We start from the raw sequence: 18,866 nt of genomic DNA on the forward strand, positions 1-18,866 counted from the left end.
TTGCTGAAGTCGAAGGAGCACGTGGGAGCCCTGACTCCAACTCTAAGACTATGAGCACAGAGGAAAAAGCCAAAGCTGGCAGGCGGGCCTCTCTTCCAGGAAGCCTGCCCCTGGTATATAATGTTTTAGCACAAAATTTATTATTATTTTTGAGAACCTATTAATGTTCAGCTAGTAAAGAATAAGGTAAAAATGAAATAATAGTAATACTGCTTAAGGCAAAGAGACTCAGGTCAAAATTATAAAAAAAACAAGAGTTGTTACCTTTAGAATTTAAATTTTATCATTTTATCATGTTAATTCAGGATCAAAAGGTAAACATGTTATCAACATTCTTTTGATATTTAAGCTTAGAGACCCTTCTAGGCCCAAAATGCACTCTGTAATTCTTGTTAAATGCTCCAGAGGTTCACAGTATTTTAAAAGAAGGTTCACTGCCAATTACAGCTATTTTTAGTAACAAGGTTGCCATATAGAAACTATGAAAGACAATAAACAATGCAAATACTTAACAGTTACACAACAGAGTACTGTGCAGCAAAAACAAATAAGGCAAGGTATCTCTGTATACTAGTGATTTCCAGGATAGAGTGTTAAGTGATAAAGGCAGAAATGTGTGTATAGTATCTTACTTTTATGTAAAAAGAAGGGACTAGAAATCTATATGAATTTTTTACATTTTAAAAATTAAAAAAATATTAATACAAATAGTTTCCTGTGAAAGTAGAAGGAAGTAAGGTCAAGGTAAACTTTACATACAGAAATAAAACTAAATCTATAGAGGGGTATAAAGAGAATTTAAAAGGACTCTTAAGCTACTTTAGGCTATGTTTCAATAGTGTTATTTTGAAAGCTATCTGCATACTGGGATGAAGAAAACAAGGAATTGTATCTGTGTAAGTAGAACCCGGGGAGCCTGCTGGCACTGCTAGGAAAGCCCTGCACTGCTGGCCACCGTGGTGGTGGTGGTGCAAACGCACTGCTATCCCACTGAAGCTGCCTGCTCCCATCAGAATAACCTGTCCCTGACGGCCCCGTACAGCACTGCTGGGAGGCAGCACCCACTCCATGCTAGTGGGTCGACTTTTGGTGTGTGTGTGTGTGTGTGTGTGTTGGAATTTGAACATTTCTACATAAGATGTAAGTCAAAGTCCTGAATCTTACATAAGAATTTTAAAATAGCAGAATAATTTATTACATGTTTTTTTAAATCCTAGCTCCATTCACTGGAAAAGTCTACAAGCAATGACCAACTAAATAATAAACACTCCTAGAACCCACACTGTGTTCTGAAATAATTTTCCACCATAAGAAGACAAAACTTGAAAAAATAACTAACCTTGGGTGTGGACCATGAAAAGCACCAAATTAATCCTGAATATTTATTTATCAAAAAGCATGGATGTTATGATAGACTTCTTGGGTGTCACAAGGCTGTAGGAGCCCTCTTTAAGGGCTCTCACTGGCCAAGCAGTCCAGTGAGTTGATGAGGTACTCTGAGCGTGATCAAGCCTGCCTTACTCTGTATTTTCACCAAAGTGGTGAAAAATCAGAATGTTTTAACTTCACCAGAACAATCAGGCAAATTCAAATTACGGAACATTTCACACAACTAGACAGGACTTCCCTAATACATAAGGGCCATAAAAGACAAAAAAATGCTGGGAGGACTATTCTAGATGAAAGGATATCAAATAGATTGTAAACTAAGTGTAATGTGTGACTCGATTAAATCCTGGATAAAACAACGAAAGACTCACTCTCTCCTCACTAACTCACTCACTCTCTCCTCACTCACTCACTCTCTACTAACTCACTCACTCTCTCCTCACTAACTCACTCACTCTCTCCTCACTCACTCACTCTCTACTAACTCACTCACTCTCTACTCACTCACTCTCTCCTCACTAACTCACTAATTCACTCACTCTCTCCTCACTCACTCAATCTCTCCTCACTCACTCACTCTCTCCTCACTAACTCACTCACTCTCCTCACTCACTCTCTCCTCACTCACTCACTCACTCTCTCACTCTCTACTCACTCACTCTCTCACTCTCTCATCACTAACTCACTCACTCTCTACTCAAAACAACAACGAAAAAACCTAATTAAAAATCAAAAAGGGAAAAATAGTTTCAGGTATATCCCTGGACAAGTGAAGATATTTCACTATTATAAGAATATTTACTATTATAAAGAATATTTACTATTATAAAACCAAAAAGTAATATTATAAAGCCAACACCTAACCTAGTGCTATTGAGTCAATTCCAACGCACAGCAGCCTCAAGTGTTACATAGTCGAGCTGCTCCACAGGTTTTTAGTTGTAATCTTTACAGAAGCAATTGCCAGGCCTTTCTTCTTCAGAGTCGCTGGATATACTGAAATTGCCAACCTGTAGGTTAGCAAGCTGCCAGTGGCTAAAACACAAGTACCAAGCAGAGTACTAAAAGGACTCATGCTAATTTCTGGAGTGTGATAAAGGTGTGGGGCTTTGTAAGAGAATGTCCTTATCTCTAGGAGATACATCTAAAGTATTTAGAGGTGAAATATTATGCTGTCTTAAATTTACTTTCAAATGGATGAATAAAAAAGAGTGAATAGATGGACAAATGGTAGAAGCTTATGCAAATGAGGGAGGGCAAGATACAGCAAGTATGACAAATTATTAGCAACTGATGAATCTAGGCAAACTGCTATATAGCTATTCACAATCTTGCTCTTTAACTTCTCTGTAGGTTTGAAATTACCCTAAATAAACAAATAGCTGGGGTGGGAGAAAAGACTTGCCAAGACCTCAACTATGCTCAAGGAAATTCCCAATGTCCTGACTTCACAAAGAAATTCTCTCCTTGGCTTCTCTTTCCAAGTTTTTGGGTGGTGTGTCCTAAGTTTTTGAGTCCCATGGGGATGCAAACAGCTAAGAATGTGGCTACTAGTCAGAAGCACCTTGGAAAAAAGGCTTCCAAAAACTCAGTCAATGAACATCTTTCGGGACACGGGTCGTTTCTGACAAATAAGAAATCACCCATCACAATCAACTCCATTGCAACTGGTTTGGCTTGTTTATTTAGTGTATGTCTGAACTGCAATCTTTCCCGCAAGTCAGCTGCAGGGTTTGTTTACCTTACAATGTTTTTGAGGAGCATTTGAAGCTTTTGCTTCCTAAGTGAGTTCTGGATTAGACCATAGCCTTGCATGCATCAGTTTTTCAGGTATCCTTTAGTAGAATACACGTAACGATCTTTTTTTTAACAATCATTTTTAAGTGGGGTCTGGTTCTGCACCCACTATTAATGTATTAATACAGGGCTGTATTAATGTCAGTTTCATGGCTGTGACAGATGTTTTATTTTTCACAATTGCATGTAAATCTAGAATTATCTGAAAGTAAAATGTTTAATAGTAAGAAGAAGGTTATTAGAGAAATTTCTATGATTTTTCATTATTTGTATCATGATTGGAAAGTGTTATTTGTACTATTTGTACTTTATGTGTTTATTTTATGAACTAATTTATCATTTTGACCTCTGCATTTCACTTTAAAATAAAGTTTATTATCTATTATCAGTGTGTAAATTTCCATATATATCCAGAAGAGCTACCTTATTATATTGTTTGAGTCTTCCATATTTTGTTTTGCCAATAATGTGATTAGGTCTCCTGTTGTGACTGTGTTATATCTCATTATCTTATAAAATTTTATTTTCTTTGGCACATCATCCTGACATATCCTAATTGTGGCTTTTGGTATTAAAACCAATTATTTGTTGTGATGTTTACTGCTTTGGGGCTTAAATTCTACTTTGTGTAATATCAGATCATGACTGGTACTCCCACTTTCTTTCTTTGACTACATTTCTAGTATGCTTTTGATTACTACTTTATTTTTAGCCATTCTGATTAAGTTATCATTTTGTTACATAATATGACCTGTGAAAACGAGAACCTGTGTATAGTGCAAACCTGTTGGAGAAAGAAAACTAAAGTATTTTGCCCTAAAACAATATTTCAGCCAAGTAAATGTGCTCTGAAAGCCTCAGCCCATAAGACATAGAATCCGTATAACTGGAGTAGGAGAAAATGAAGATGAGAGGCTGGAAGGGCTCCAAGAATCAGAACCAGAGACGCAGGCTCAGCTTTCTACTTCCTTTTGCACTGTTACTGTGAGTTTAGACAGTGCATCGCTGCCGCACTTGGACTACATACATCTATTACTTTATATTTTTGAGTTTAGGCTAATTTCCCATGCCTATAATGTTAGTGAATACATTCATAACATTTGGATGAAAGTAAGAGAGATTTAAACCTTATTTTCATTAAAATCTACCAAATCACACTTTTTTCATTGTCTTAAGAGGTCTTACTTTTCTCCTTAGTTTTCATCTTCTTTAACTATTTGTCATGCTCATACGCATTACAATTTCCCAATAACTCCTTCATTTCCTAGAAAATTTCTTTTGACCCCCCTCTCCCAAATAGATAAGCATTCTTTGGATGTGTGTTTGTCTTCAAGTATTTTACTGAAGACACAACTTAATCACATAATGATGTTGATAGTTTATTATCATCGAGATATTCACATTTTTGAGACATTTATAAATCCCTTAATTTTTATGGGAATGTTTGTTTTTGGTTTTCCTTTTTAAAAAAAAAAAAGCCATTCCTTCACAGACATGGACATGAATGAGAGAGAATTTTACCTCTGAAATGTTTCATGCTGCAAGATAACCAATGAGAAAAAAACTGTCAAGGAAGCTTGAAATTTGTTCAAAGCAGCAAAATGTAAAATTAATCCAATATGAAGGAAAGGGATAAAACAATTGAAAAACACATGAGTAGCACCAGCAGAAACATAAAGAAACGAAATGACTGAAATTATGCTGACGTCAACAGATTTGCTGTTAAAAAGCTTCTTAAAGCCTCTGCCCCCAAATTCCCCGAACCATTCAGACAAAGGCGAAGGAATAGAGAAAAAGAAAAAAATATTTTTTAAGTGAGAGATTCTCATAGTTGTTCTAGGGCTTCAAAAACAAACATGGAATCACTTGCAATGCACGTCTGGGGAAACAAATGAGGCAAAGACACTTTAAAACTAGTTCATAAAAATTAAGAGATGACAATCTAAATTCTCACTGTCATTGACCCTTCACCAATCCAGAAAGACTATGGAAATAAATAACTGCTTTATGATTATTTGTTCAGGCATTATTTATTAATATTTAAATCTAATAACAATCTAGTTTTGTGTACCTCTTTTATTGTTGTTATTTAAGCATTAACTGTATGAAATAATAGACCACTTTTAGGTATATCATTTTTTATAATTAAAATGGTCATTTGGGCAGCAAACTGGTCACTAACTTATTTTAATCCCACCACTATGTGAGTATATATAAAGTTCAATGAAGTGAACTGGAAGAAGGGCTATGTACCAACATATATGTCTATAACGTGTGTATACATGTGTTCAAATATACAAACATATATGTATGCATATATATGCTGACATACATGTACATACACAAACTTACTGCTATTGGTTCTATACTGATTTATAGCAACCCTCTACAGAGTTTCCTATGGGAGTAGATAACCTCATCTTTCTTCTGCAGACCTGCTAGTGAATTTGAACTGCTGACTTCGAAGTTAACAGTTCAAAGCTTACCCAACAGTGCCAGCAGGGTGTACAGCTTCTATATTAGTTCTGTTCTAGTGTTTTCTCTTCTTTGTACACATTTACATATAAGTAAATTTGATTTAGATATCAGTCTACTTGATTTACAATCCAACCATTTTCTAACTTGCTCCAATACTCCATATTGTTTTCATTGAAAGAATTTAATCTTTAGTTCTGATGACATCATATGAAAATTAAGTTTCAGAGGGGAGTATAAACAAGACTCATAATATATAGCATGTAGTAGGTGGAAGTGGAGGGGCTAATGGTAATGAAATTTTCTTTAAAGAGAGAGATAAAAGCCCTAACATACCAAGATAATAAGAAATTTCAGGCAATAGGAAGAGAAAGTGCAGATAGTAAAGGTAGAAAATACCTTATATACTCCTATATAAGCCGAGTTTTTCAGCAAAAAAAAATGTGCTGAAAAACTGGGGTTCGGCTTATACATGGGTCAGTGGCACCCCAGCAAGGTGTAACATCTCGCTGGCTCCCTCAGCCGCTCCCAGGTAAGGGGATGAGGGCCCGTTATGTTATCTCGCGGGTGATTGCTGTTTCTCCGCTGTTCATTCAAAGCCCTGCTGATACTTCAGGGCTTTGAATGTTTGTTTACTCACATCTAACCAATCAGAGCCATCCTATGACATGTATCTTGGAATAAGCCTTTTAAAGACCGTGTGCGAAGGATGTGGCATGAATGGATGTCATCTGGTCAAGCCCGACTAACAAAAGGAGGAAATCTCATGAAGCCTGACATAGAGTTAATAGCAAAGTGGGTTCGAGATGCATGGGAAGACATTCCAGAAGACATGGTGCGACGTGCCTTCCAGAAATGTAGTATTAGTAATGCTGTGGATGGCAGTGAAGACTGTGCTTTGTATGAAAACGACAGCAGTGATGGTGATGACGGTGATCTCAGTGAGGACAGCGTCTATGATGACCTCACACCAGCTGAAGCTCTGCATTAGGATACGGATGATGATGAGAGATCCAGTTTTTTTTTAACAATTTATTAGGGGCTTATACAACTCTTATCACAGTCCATACATATATATACATCAATTGTATAAAGCACATCTGTACATTCTTTGCCCTAATCATTTTTTTCTCCTCTTTTCTTTTTTTACATTTTATTAGGGACTCATACCACTCTTATCACAATCCATACATATACATACATCAATTGTATAAAGCACATCCATACATTCCCCGCCCCAATCATTCTCAAAGCATTTGCTCTCCACTTAAGCCCTTTGCATCAGGTCCTCTTTTTTTTTCCCCTCCCTCCCCGCTCCCCCCTCCCTCATGTGCCCTTTGTAATTTATACATCGTTATTTTGTCATATCTTGCCCTATCCGGAGTCTCCCCTCCCCCCTTCTCTGCTGTCCCTCTCCCAGGGAAGAGGTCACATGTGGATCCTTGTAATCAGTTCCCCCTTTCCAACCCACTCTCCCAGCATCGCCCCTCACACCCTTGGTCCTGAAGGTATCATCCACCTTGGATTCCCTGTTTCTCCAGCCCTCATATGCACCAGTATACAGCCTCTGCCCTATCCAGCCCTGCAAGGTAGAATTCGGATCATGGTAGTTGGGGGGAGGAAGCATCCAGGATCTGGGGGAAAGCTGTGTTCTTCATCGGTACTACCTCGTACGCTAATTAACCCATCTCCTCTCCTAAACCCCTCTATGAGGGGAGAGAGATCCAGTTTTGAAGGATTTTAACTCTTTACATTTTACCTTGGTTGCTGATTGAGTTCAGGGAATAGTACTCTTAAGGTATCATTGTTGATAACTTATTGTTTTTGTGGAACCTATTTTCTACTTACTGTGCTGGCTTACTAATGTTAAATGACTTGTCCTTTTATGTTTTTATTTAAAATATTTCAATACATTACCCCACTGATGTCTCAATTTTTAGTAATTTTATCTTCATTTGTTTTGATTATTGAAACTCACCAATAACTTCTGCATTTCCCACCCTAGGCTTATACTCGAGTCAATCAGTTTTTCTGGTTTCCCAGGTAATAATTAGGTACCTCGGCTTATACTTGGGTCGGCTTATATTCGAGTATATGCAGTAGTTTAGAGGGTAGCTTGGAGATCACTTTGATCGGCTATAGAAAGCAAGGTAATAAAATGTGGCAGAAGCTAACGTGCAGTATCATGGAAGCCGTTAAAGCAGTTTGGATGTTCTTCTGCTTGCCATGGAAAGGTACTGGCGAGTTGTAAGCAGGGATGTAATATTTGGGGTTATGTTTGTACATGATTACTCATTGCTGTGGGGAATATGGTCTGAGAAGTGGAAATGGGAACATGTAGTTGTACGCACTCTGATAAGTAAGTCAGGAAGATGCAATCCAAAGGGTGGGAGGTCGCTAGAGCACGGCTGGAAGCAGCAATATTGGAGGAAGGTGGGTGCAAAACAACTGTTTTATTCTACCTGTTTCTGAGAATAACCAATCAATAAGGAACCAAATGTAAAGAATGAGAAGTGGTCAATCTTATCAAAATGAGCTGAGAAATCTAAGATGATGAAGACAGAGCACTGCCTTCAGCAGTTTGGCAGAGCTTGATGCCTTGACACAGTCACTCTAATAAAAGGACATAAACACAAACACCAAGTGGGGTTAGGAACATAGAACATGCACCGAAAGTGAAGAAAATTAGACAACTTTTTCAAGAATGGTTAACAACACATTCATGACAAAGGAACTAAGAGAAATACCTTTAATTGACGCCGACGGCAGCTTTGTTGCTGGCAGGTTGTGCAGCCATGTCACTGTGGACCATACTCTGCAACAACTACACACGGGACTAGCTATATTAGCCAGCAGCTCTCGAGGAGGGCTTTTCCTTACCTTCGCTAATTAAATTTAATGTGTCTTGTTTCCCATCTCCTTCTTGTGACTGGCTTGGGTCCAGTGAGGTCTGAGAAAGACTAACGTCAGCTGATAATTGGTCAAGACTATGAAAACTTTTCCTGTAAGATAAGGATGAAATACTATTTTAATTTCTTTCAACAAAAATCAGTAAATAAAAGGGATTTCTAGAGATATTATTTAATGCTTTTCTCCAATTTATTCAATTTGTGATTAATTGATTTCAGAATTTCCCCAAATACTGTCTTTATTATGCATTCCATGATTCTTTTCCCTGGTTCTTCTTTAGAAGTACATGGGGGGGGACTTCAAAAATTTCATGCGAAAAAAGGAATTAAAAGATAATGAAATTGTGAAGCAGCCCCAAATTAGATTTACAGTAGTTTGAATGTATCCTTCGTCACTATTATTTTACTCTTGATTCTATTCAATGAGGAGGTAGTATTCATTAATTGAAATTAGATTCACTATTAAAAATAAAAATAAATAGGCAAAATACCAGAGGAACCAGACTTTGGAGGTTCCCAAGGGAGGGAGGACAGAGGTGGAAAGATAAAGGAAGGAAAACAGAAGTCCACAAGGGGGAGAAGAGAAACACTAACAGGCTGGGGTGGGACACAGATGTGAAGAATATGGGAACTACTGAGTAGCCAAAGTGTTGAATGCAGAGCTGACAGTCTTGAAATGTAACCTCCCCCACGCCAATTCATGATATTAAAAAATTATTGAAGAGGCACAGCCCAACAGGTTTACCAAGACAGCACTTATTTTTAATTGTTTTTGTACTTATTCTTCATCAATTTTGTTAAAATGAAAAATTTACAGAATTTGTTAATGAGATAATATGTGATCGACACATTTGCTTTTCATTCTAAGTACTAAAATTTTACTGGCTTAAGATACAGGGTTCTCAGTTTATACTGTGATAACTTTTCAAATGTTAAAAGTATAAAAATCTTAATTATACTTTAAAATTTTTTAAAAGTTTTATTGAGATATAATTCATGTATCATACACTTCCACTGTTCAGTCATATAAAAATGTTGAAAATACATCACAACAATCAGTTCTAGAACATGCCTGTGTTTCACCTTTTTTAATGAAGTCATAGTTCTAAGATATTCTTTTTATTTTTCACTCTACTCTGCATTTTAGTGTGGGAAGTTCCTCTTGATATATTTTCTTTTCTTAAATCATTTTATTAGGAGCTCGTAAAATTCTTATCATAATCCATACATACATCCATTGTTTCAAGGACATTTGTATATTTGTTGCCATCATCTTTCTCAAAACATTTGCCTTCTACTTGAGCCCTTAATACCAGCTCATTTCCCTCCTCCCTCCCCACTCCCCCTCCCTCACGAACCCTTCATAATTCATAAATTATTATCTTGTCCGATCTTACACTGTGCGACATCTCCCCTCAGCCACTTCTCTGTTGTCCATCCCCCAGGGGGAAGGTTATATGTAGATTCTTGTAATTGGTTCCGCCTTTCCACCCCACATTCCCTCCACCCTCTAGGCATCACCACTCTCACCACTGGTCCTGAAGGGATCATCTGTCCTGGATTCCCTGTGTTTTCATTTGCTATCTGTACCAATGTACATCCTCTGGTCCAGCCAGTCCATAAGGTAGATTTGGGATCGTGATAGTAGGGGGGAGGAGAGGAGGAAGCATTTAAAAACTGGAGGAAATTAATTTGTTTCATCGTTGATACCATGTAGCCTGGCTGGCTCATCTCTTCCCCACAACCCTTCAGTAAGGGGGTGTTTGGTTGCCTACAGATGGCCTTTAGTTCTCCACACTGCACTCACCCTCATTTACAATGATGTGAATTTTTGTTCTTTGATGCCTGATACCTGATCCCTTCAATATCTCATGGTCACACAGGCTGGTGTGCTTCTTCTCTGTGAGTTTTACTGCTTCTGAGCTAGATGGTTGCTTGTTTATCTTCAAGCCTTATAAGACCCCAGACCCTATATCTTTTGATAGCCGGACACCATCAGCTTTCTTCACCACATTTGCTTATGCACATGTTTGTCTTCAGTGATTATATTGGGAAGGTGGGCACCGACTGATATGATTTTTTGTTCTTTGATGTCTGATACCTCGTCCCTTCTACACCTCATGGTCACATAGGCTGGTGGGCTTCTTCCTTGTGGGCTTTGATGCTTCTGAGCTAGATGGCCGCTTGTTTATCTGCAAGCCTTTAAGGCCCCAGATGCTGTATCTTTTGATAGCTGGTCACCATCAGCTTTCTTCACCACATTTGCCTATGCACACATTTGTCTTCAGCAATCGTGTCAGCAAGGTTTGCATCATGGAATGCCAATTTAATAGAACAACATCTTCTTGCACTGAGTAAGTACTTGAGTGGAGGTCCAATGTCCATCTGCTGCCTTCATACTAAACCTATAAATATATGCACATAGATCTATTTCCCCACTATCCTATATATATTTACATATATAAATGCCTGTATTCAGACCTCTATAAATACCCTTTGTCACCTAGTTCTCTCCTCTATTTCCGTTTACTTTTCTCTTGTCCAACAATCATGCTCAGCCTTCCTTTGGGTTTCAGTAATTTCTCTCGGTTACATTGCCCTTGCTGAATCCCTACCAGGCCACTCACACCCTCCTTGTCACTAATTTTGGATCACTTGTTGCTCCCCTGTCCCTGGGTTGGTCAATACCTCCTCCTTACCCCAATTATACCTTTAAGTTAAAATAAATTTTTTTAAAATAAATTTTTATTAAGTATAATAGATCATACTTCAGTGAGCTAGATCTGCTTCGACATACTTTATAGATCATAACTTAGTTAATTTTCACAACCACCCTAGGGAGTTGGCATTCTCATTAGGCTCACTTTATGAAAGAGGAAATGAAGGTACAGGAGATTAGATATGAAACTGGTACCCTGACTATGCTATCTACCTGTGCTGCCTCCTCAGCAACAAAGAAAGGTAACGTTTAACTTCTTTCATAAGCAATCCTGCTCATACAGCCTCCAATAATGTTGATAACATTTTATTTTATTCTTATCAAAACTGCTTTATCCATAGAAAAAAGAACAAAGAAGGTTAATAAGAGAAATTATAAATTTCTGTTTCAAAGTATTTTCTGTATCTAAGAGGCTTTCTTTTAAAATTGTATAATGGCTTACAATGAGTTTCTGAAACTGAATTTTCATTATAGTAAACTTGCTCATATTCATAATCTTAAAATTAAATATAGAAATATTTTAAAACAGAAAAATATAGAGGCAAAATTACACACAGAGGAGTACCCTCCCCCTCCCAAAAAAGACAAAAAACCCTGCAATTGCATCAGGCACAGCAGAGCTTTTGTAGTATGCATTAATACGCCCACTAGGAGAGCATCAAGCGACTCTCTGAGTTAGTGCACCCAGTGGCATCGCCTGGGAAGGTGCTCTCCGGTCACAGTGAATCTTTTCATAAAGCAGTTCCTACTCGAACCTTGTTTTTTGTGATGGCCAATTTAAGAGAACAGTGTGTGGCTGTGAAATTGTTTCCTGCTTGGGAAAAAGCTGCAGAACTGTTGTGATGTTTAACACAGCTTACAAGGATAGCACTACAGGAAAAACTCAACTGTATGAGTGGTTTTCTTATTTCAAAAAATGCAAAATGTGGACTGATGACTAACCTCATTCTGGACATTTGTCAACTTCCCGAACCGACAAAAATGTCAACTTGTAGTGCATTTGGAGTTCGTTCCACCAGCTCAGAATGTTAATCAAGTTTTCTACTCAGAGGTTCTGAAAAGATTACATAACAGTGCACAACAACAGAAGGCCTGATTTGTGGCAGACAGGGGATTGGTTCTGCCATCATGATAGTGCACTTCTGACAAAGTCATCTCAGTGCACCAGTTTGGGGCAAAAACCAGCATGCCTCTTGCCCCATGTACCTGACTCACCTGACCTCACTCTGTATGACTTCCTTTTGTTTCTGTGAATGAAGAGGGGACTGAAAGGACAGCGATTTGATGATGTAAAAGAGGTGAAGAAAAAAACAAGGAAGGTGCGGTCAGCCATCAAAGAGATGAGTTTGAAAAACGTTTCCAAGATTGGAATAGCAGATGTGACAAATATATTAAGGGTAATGGAGACTACTTTGAAGGTGATAAGGCTGTTTTGTAAAAAAATGTAAATACTTAGCTTTCAAAAAAATCCAAGTCTTTTTTGGGTACCCCCTGGTGTAATTCGCTGGACTATTGTAAGTTAAGGGCTGAGAGCTAGACAGCGGATATTGATAGTAAGGACTACCGCTGGTACTCAAAGGAGGAAAGCCTGTAAAAGCAACTGATCATAGCAACATACAAATTGCTTTCTGGGTCATCTAATGAAGTTCCTTTTAGAATATTATACTTCAAAATCCACAGTGATTTTGAAATCTTTCAACCTAATAATTTATCATATACAGTAGGCAGTCATGTTCTGGAGCAATAATGAAAATTCAAAATAAAAATTGAGCACCAAATTTATAATGTATTAAGAAGAATACAATTCACTATCTTCTTTACAGGAAAGCGAGCACAGACTGACCATCTGATAGGTGTGACTTTCACATTCTTACCTGATTTCCAGTGTGACTTGCAGCTCCATCTAACAAGCATCTTGCCATGCAGTAAAGTATTATTCTATAGGGTTTCTATCTTTAAAAGTCCACTGCTAAACCCTATTTACAATCCTAAGTTCATCAACACCACATTGCAAAATTTAAATGTAACCCATCACACACCCCCATCTGTTTAATAGTTTACTATTATTTCTCAGAATATGATTTAAAGTACATCAATAGCTTACTTAGCAAAAATCTAAGATGGCAAGTCATGCACTATGACTATATAAAAGTTTTTAATTTAATTTTTACCATTACATTGTTAATATCATTCAAATTAATGACATACGCTATAGGCATTTAGGATGCAGTAAAATAATCAACATTTAATATGCAACTATTTAAATATCCAAATCATCAAATACAAATTTCTATACACAAGATTGGGTACTAAAAAAAGAAATTAAGCAACAGACTTTGAATTTACTTTTTAAGTAAAATTTCCTACAATCATACTTTTTAACAATAATGATCAGAAGTAATTATATGGATAATGTCATTTATTTTCCCATTAGATATGTTGAAAACAATTATCATTTACATGGTATGATAGGAGTCTGGCACACAGTGTCTTCCTTGGAAGGAGACAATGACCATCCATATGTAGAAAATAAAAATCTATCCATAGACACACATAAATGAATACGGAGAAAGAGGTATATACTCTTCTTTTTAATCTTGGCTTGTTTTCATAGACATAAGTTATGGGGAAATATCAATACATGATACAGCAGAAATCCCTGACAATATTCAGAAAACTTGTGTGCTATCGAGATGACGCTATTCCAAGTCATCAGAGTAGAACTGCACCCGAGAACTTCCTGGACTGTAATCTTCATGGAAGCAGACTGCCACTAAGACTTTTGAAACTACCAACCTTCCAGTTATCAGCCAGATACAAACCTGTTGTACTACTAGGAAGGACTCTTGTCTGAAAACGAACCTATAACAACATCACAGATCATAACAGAATTCAGTCGAACTTGCTTGCTCTGGACACACCATCAGGAAGGATCAATCACTAACTGAAGATATGTATGGTAAACTGTAGCGGGTCAAACTGGGAGACCCCTGGTAAAATAAAATGGCATAAGAACCACAATAACGGGCTCAAACAGGTAGTGATTATAAAGATGATACAGATTAAGCAATGTTTGTTCTGTGGTCTATACGGCCACTAGGAGTCAGAGTAAATTTAACAGCAACTAATAAGAGCAAGAACAGAGAGGTATCTAATTTTTCTTAACTTATATTAGGGTGTAAGGACAGCCTTAAGGGGAAGGATAGATAAAAGTTGTACGAGCTCCCAATAAAATTATTTAAAAAACACATGAACTGTGAAATATTTATGCAACCACTCAATTCCTACAGGTGACAAATATTGATAAGGTACACATAGGGGAAAGTCTCCAATACAATGGAAGTGAATAAGAAAAATTAAACAGAAAGTCAGTAGGAAAAATTAAAAGTCTAACTAGATCATGATAGGCATATTTTAACTCATCATTATCGATAACTTTGTAATCTGAATAATAACCCAAGTGAGAGACAGTGACAAATTTAAAAGTCTTTTTAAAAAAGCTAAAGTAGAAGAGATACATAAGATGGCAATTAGTATAATCTTTTGGTATAGGAATATGAGTTAGGCAATAATCTAAACAGTGGTTCTCAACCTGTGGGTCATGACCCCTTTGGGGGTTGAATGACCCTTTAATGGGGGTCGCCTGATTCATTACAGTAGCAAAATTGCAGTTATGAAATAGCAACGAAAATAATTTTATGGTTGCTGGGTCACCACAACATGAGGAACCGTATTAAAGGGTCATGGCATTAGGAAGATTGAGAACCACTGATCTAAAACAATTATATAACTGATAATCTAACAAGATTACATAACAGCCAACAAGCTAGTAACTCAGATTGTATTCATAAAGACTAACAAAAGCTCTTGGAAATAAAAGAGCAATTACTGTATTTGAGAGAAACCATTACTATTTAATCTGAAAATGATTAATTAATGTATTTAAGGAACTAACTAGTTCATTAAGGGAAAATATAAAATTATTCTTTGATTTTTGCAATAAGCCTATAATGCTTACCAGTTTTTTAATACAATAGTCCCATATCTGAAATGAAGGGGAAAAATAAAATTCACTATAACTAATCTTGTCAGAACTAAGTAATGAAGAAATTAACTAGAAATCATACTTCAAAGTTTTATAAACAGCATAGTAAATAGAAAAACATTTAAGCCCTTTTAAGAAAGATCCCATGAGTGATAACATCAAACTAATCAACGGCTCATTTAAGAAATACCAACAAAGCCAACAAATTAAATAAGTCAAACAGCACGATTTCTTTCTTCTCAGAGTTATCCATGAAAGAAATAATTAAGATTCTATATAAATAGCTTTATAAATGCTGTATTTTAGGGGGAAAAATCTAGTACTAAAACTAGTTATATGGTTAGTGTCCCAGATTTTCAAGATAGTCAATTGATCCTTATTAAAAAGATTTTATCCACCTTCCCCAATTTGTAAAATTTATGTTTAATTTATTCAAGCTATTGGGTGATTAAAAGGAATTAGTAATTGAGTATTCAGGGGTTGTGGCTTATATTATTAATTTGAGGAGAGCTAAAATTGAATCTTGATGAAAAGGTCTGATTTGTTTCAAACATGATTTATAGAACACTGCTCTGAAAACCCAAAGCTTCCATGTCTACGTCAGAAATGAGGAGTTATTTTATTCAGAACAATAGGAGGCTTGCTGCTCATTTTAATTTTAATAAGATCCAGAACGTAGAGCATGGAACTTTAGATGATCCACACTCCAAACCTACATACAAGATTATGTAATGGTATAAGCAAAAAGACTATTATACAAAGGATAAATTAAAAGTTACCAGGGAATTATGAAAAGCCAGATAATTACATTGTCTGATATAATTATAATCATCTGATCATTATAATTAGAAGACAGGCATTATCTGCAGGGAAGACATTCATTACTCAATGTTACACAGGTAGTGAATACCAAGTCCTGACTTTAACCTCCAGCTCTCTGTACTGTTACAAAGCTCAATACTGTTGGTTCAGAGATACCAATTTGACAACAGGACCATCTCACAGCAACACCAACATCTAAGACAAGACCAGATAATAAAGGATGTCTCCGGGAATAAATGGAGTAAATCAGGTAAGACATATAAAACCTGATTCCATATAAGACATGGAGATAAAATTCCACTGCCTTCTTTAAGACTGCAATAACTTTTTCTGGTGCAACAATACTTTGTAAAAGTCAGTTACATGCAGAGGTAAACCAGTAACAAATCTTCCACCTTAAATTCCTTATTGACTCCTCAATACATAGTTCTTTAGGATAATAGGGGTATATGCCTTCTAGAGAAAATATTACATTTGATGATTTAAATAAAAAAGCATTAATAGTCTCTTGCAATTATTTCTATACATTTAAATTTTCAATCATAAATTTAAAATGTAAACAATATTTTTGTGTTAAAGCAAGTATTTCACAGAAAGGTCACAGAGAGGTAAAGTTTCATACTATAATAGTAAAACATACCATAGTTATTCAAAACTTTGATAAAAGTATATACACTTAATCCCAATCCATAAATGACTCAAAATCAGCACCTTGAATCATACTAAGCAACTTGGTGTAGCAGATGTTCAAGAAGGTTCTACTGATTTAGTCTATAAATACATGGTTGTTTTTACCTACTTCTCCCCAACATCAATCAAACAAGACAAATATCTTAAAGTTCCTAGCAATTATTTTAAAACAAAAAGTCTACTTCACAATCCTGCTAGACCAGTGTGCATACAGTGGCACAAATTAGACCTTTAAATATGTAGAAAGACATACCTCCAGATCAGTAAAGGAAGTAACGATTCCAGGAGGGCAGGGTAAAGGAAATGGGAACGGATAGCAATGACAGCCAGAATAACTCCTCTCGAGGGGGATGAATACCAGGATAGTAGGTGAAGGGATAGAATGTGAGGTGTAAGATATGTAAAATAATACATAATACATTAAGCGTTTTCAGGGGTGGAGGGTGGAAGAGGGAGGGAAAAAAAAGAGGAGCTGATAGCAAAGGACTCAAGAAGAAAGATGTTTAGAAACTGTTGATGCAAACAACATGCCCACTTGATATAATGGATATATGGATTGTTATATGTAAGATCCCTCAATAAAAAGATTTATTAATAGAAAAAAATTTATACTGTAAAAAAGGTCTGTAATATTGATAATTTCTAGTTCTGTCTCTGACACACACACACACACACACACACAAATCATAGTGAAGCAGGTGGAAGTTATGTCTGTGCTAAAAATTCCTTATAGAAATATATGGATATGAATTACCTAGTAAATGGTTACCCTAATAAGCACAGGTAAAATTATACCTTCTATTAGTAAAATTTAAAAGCAAGAACAGTATAAAATAAGAGTAAGAGAAAGAAGCAGAGAGCGGGAGAGAAGGGAAGAACAAAGAAGAGAGGTGAGAGAGAAGGAAGGAAGGAAAGGGAAGGGGAGAGAATAAAGAACAGAGGAGGAAGGCAGGGAGGAGAATGGGGATAAAGAAGAGAAATTAACAGGAGAGCAATAGAAAATATATTGAAAGGGTGACTAAAAATCAAAAGCAGGGAACACATTACACAAGTTCTAAAATAAAGATCCAAGGAACCTAGCCTAAGAATTTGTAGCTCCCTCAACACTGGGACACTAGGACTAAAGGAAGTAGTCCTGAACATTAGAACACGGAAATGGAGAAAGGATCCGAGTTCACATGAGCGTGGAATGATCACATTTTACATGCCAAAATATTCAGATCCACTGCCATCAAGTCAATTCTAATGTACAGCAATTTTATATAGGGTCTCTGAGGCTTTGTAAATGTTTATGGGACCAGATAGCCTCAATTTTCTCCCTCAAGGCTCCTGGTGGGTTTGAATCACTGACCTTGCAGCTTCAATGCCTATCTTATTGAGTATTGAAGAGTTTTGCTCATTTTCAATAAATCTATATAGCTTCTAACAACTGAATTTGTTGAAAATGAGCAAAACTCTTCTGGATTCAGTTATGAACAAACAAATCCCATTCTATCTTTCCATGGGATGGAATTTTGTTTTCTAACTAGTAGGAAAACTAACCCTAAAGCAAATGCAATAGCAAACTAGAATGAAAAAAAGATGGCTCATTAAACACCAGCTCAAATGTTTAACTGTAGGGTTAATCAAATAATAGATTTGGGTAGCTAGTCATGACTGCATCACAAGTTCTCAGCCTTTTAATTCTCCTGGGTGCCTTGGCTCTACAAGATTAACATGTTCAGTCTTAACCGAACTGAAGACCAAACTAATAATGAATTTAGAAAGAGATACCAAAGTGAAAAGTCATATGTTTTGGTACTAAAGTTCTAATTATTTCGAAAAAAAAGTATTACACTTACTCATACCACTGTTTATTGTGTTTTCGGTAAAGCAACGTATCCAAGGCAACAGCATTGACATCCAGAGCTCCTGGGGAAGGCCACTGGTTGGTGAGGTGGGCAGTTAACTCTTGTCTTGATCTTAAATCATTATTCTTTAGCACAGTCCTGTGAATATTAAGATGGTGAGTGCTTTTGTC

At 36.5% G+C, this 18,866-nt stretch overlaps 1 protein-coding gene across 7 annotated transcripts in view; it reads right to left on the reverse strand.

Annotated features, from left to right (window-relative positions):
* The window catches only part of RUNDC3B (RUN domain containing 3B), a 110,079-nt gene that overhangs the window by 1,705 nt on the left and 89,508 nt on the right, over positions 1 to 18,866 (reverse strand). For 3 of the 7 annotated variants that reach the window (XM_075557636.1, XM_075557635.1, XM_075557633.1), the window contains 2 exons: positions 18,688 to 18,834; positions 8,542 to 8,663 (listed from right to left, as the gene is read on the reverse strand). In XM_075557636.1, coding sequence (XP_075413751.1) covers positions 8,542 to 8,663; positions 18,688 to 18,834 — 269 coding nt within the window. The remainder of the gene's footprint in view (positions 1 to 8,541; positions 8,664 to 18,687; positions 18,835 to 18,866) is intronic. The other 4 variants (XM_075557637.1, XM_075557634.1, XM_075557639.1 and 1 more) reach the window with 2 other exon arrangements.

The sequence above is a fragment of the Tenrec ecaudatus genome, chromosome 9, assembly GCF_050624435.1.
Source record: "Tenrec ecaudatus isolate mTenEca1 chromosome 9, mTenEca1.hap1, whole genome shotgun sequence".
Classification (NCBI taxonomy): Eukaryota; Metazoa; Chordata; class Mammalia; order Afrosoricida; family Tenrecidae; genus Tenrec; species Tenrec ecaudatus.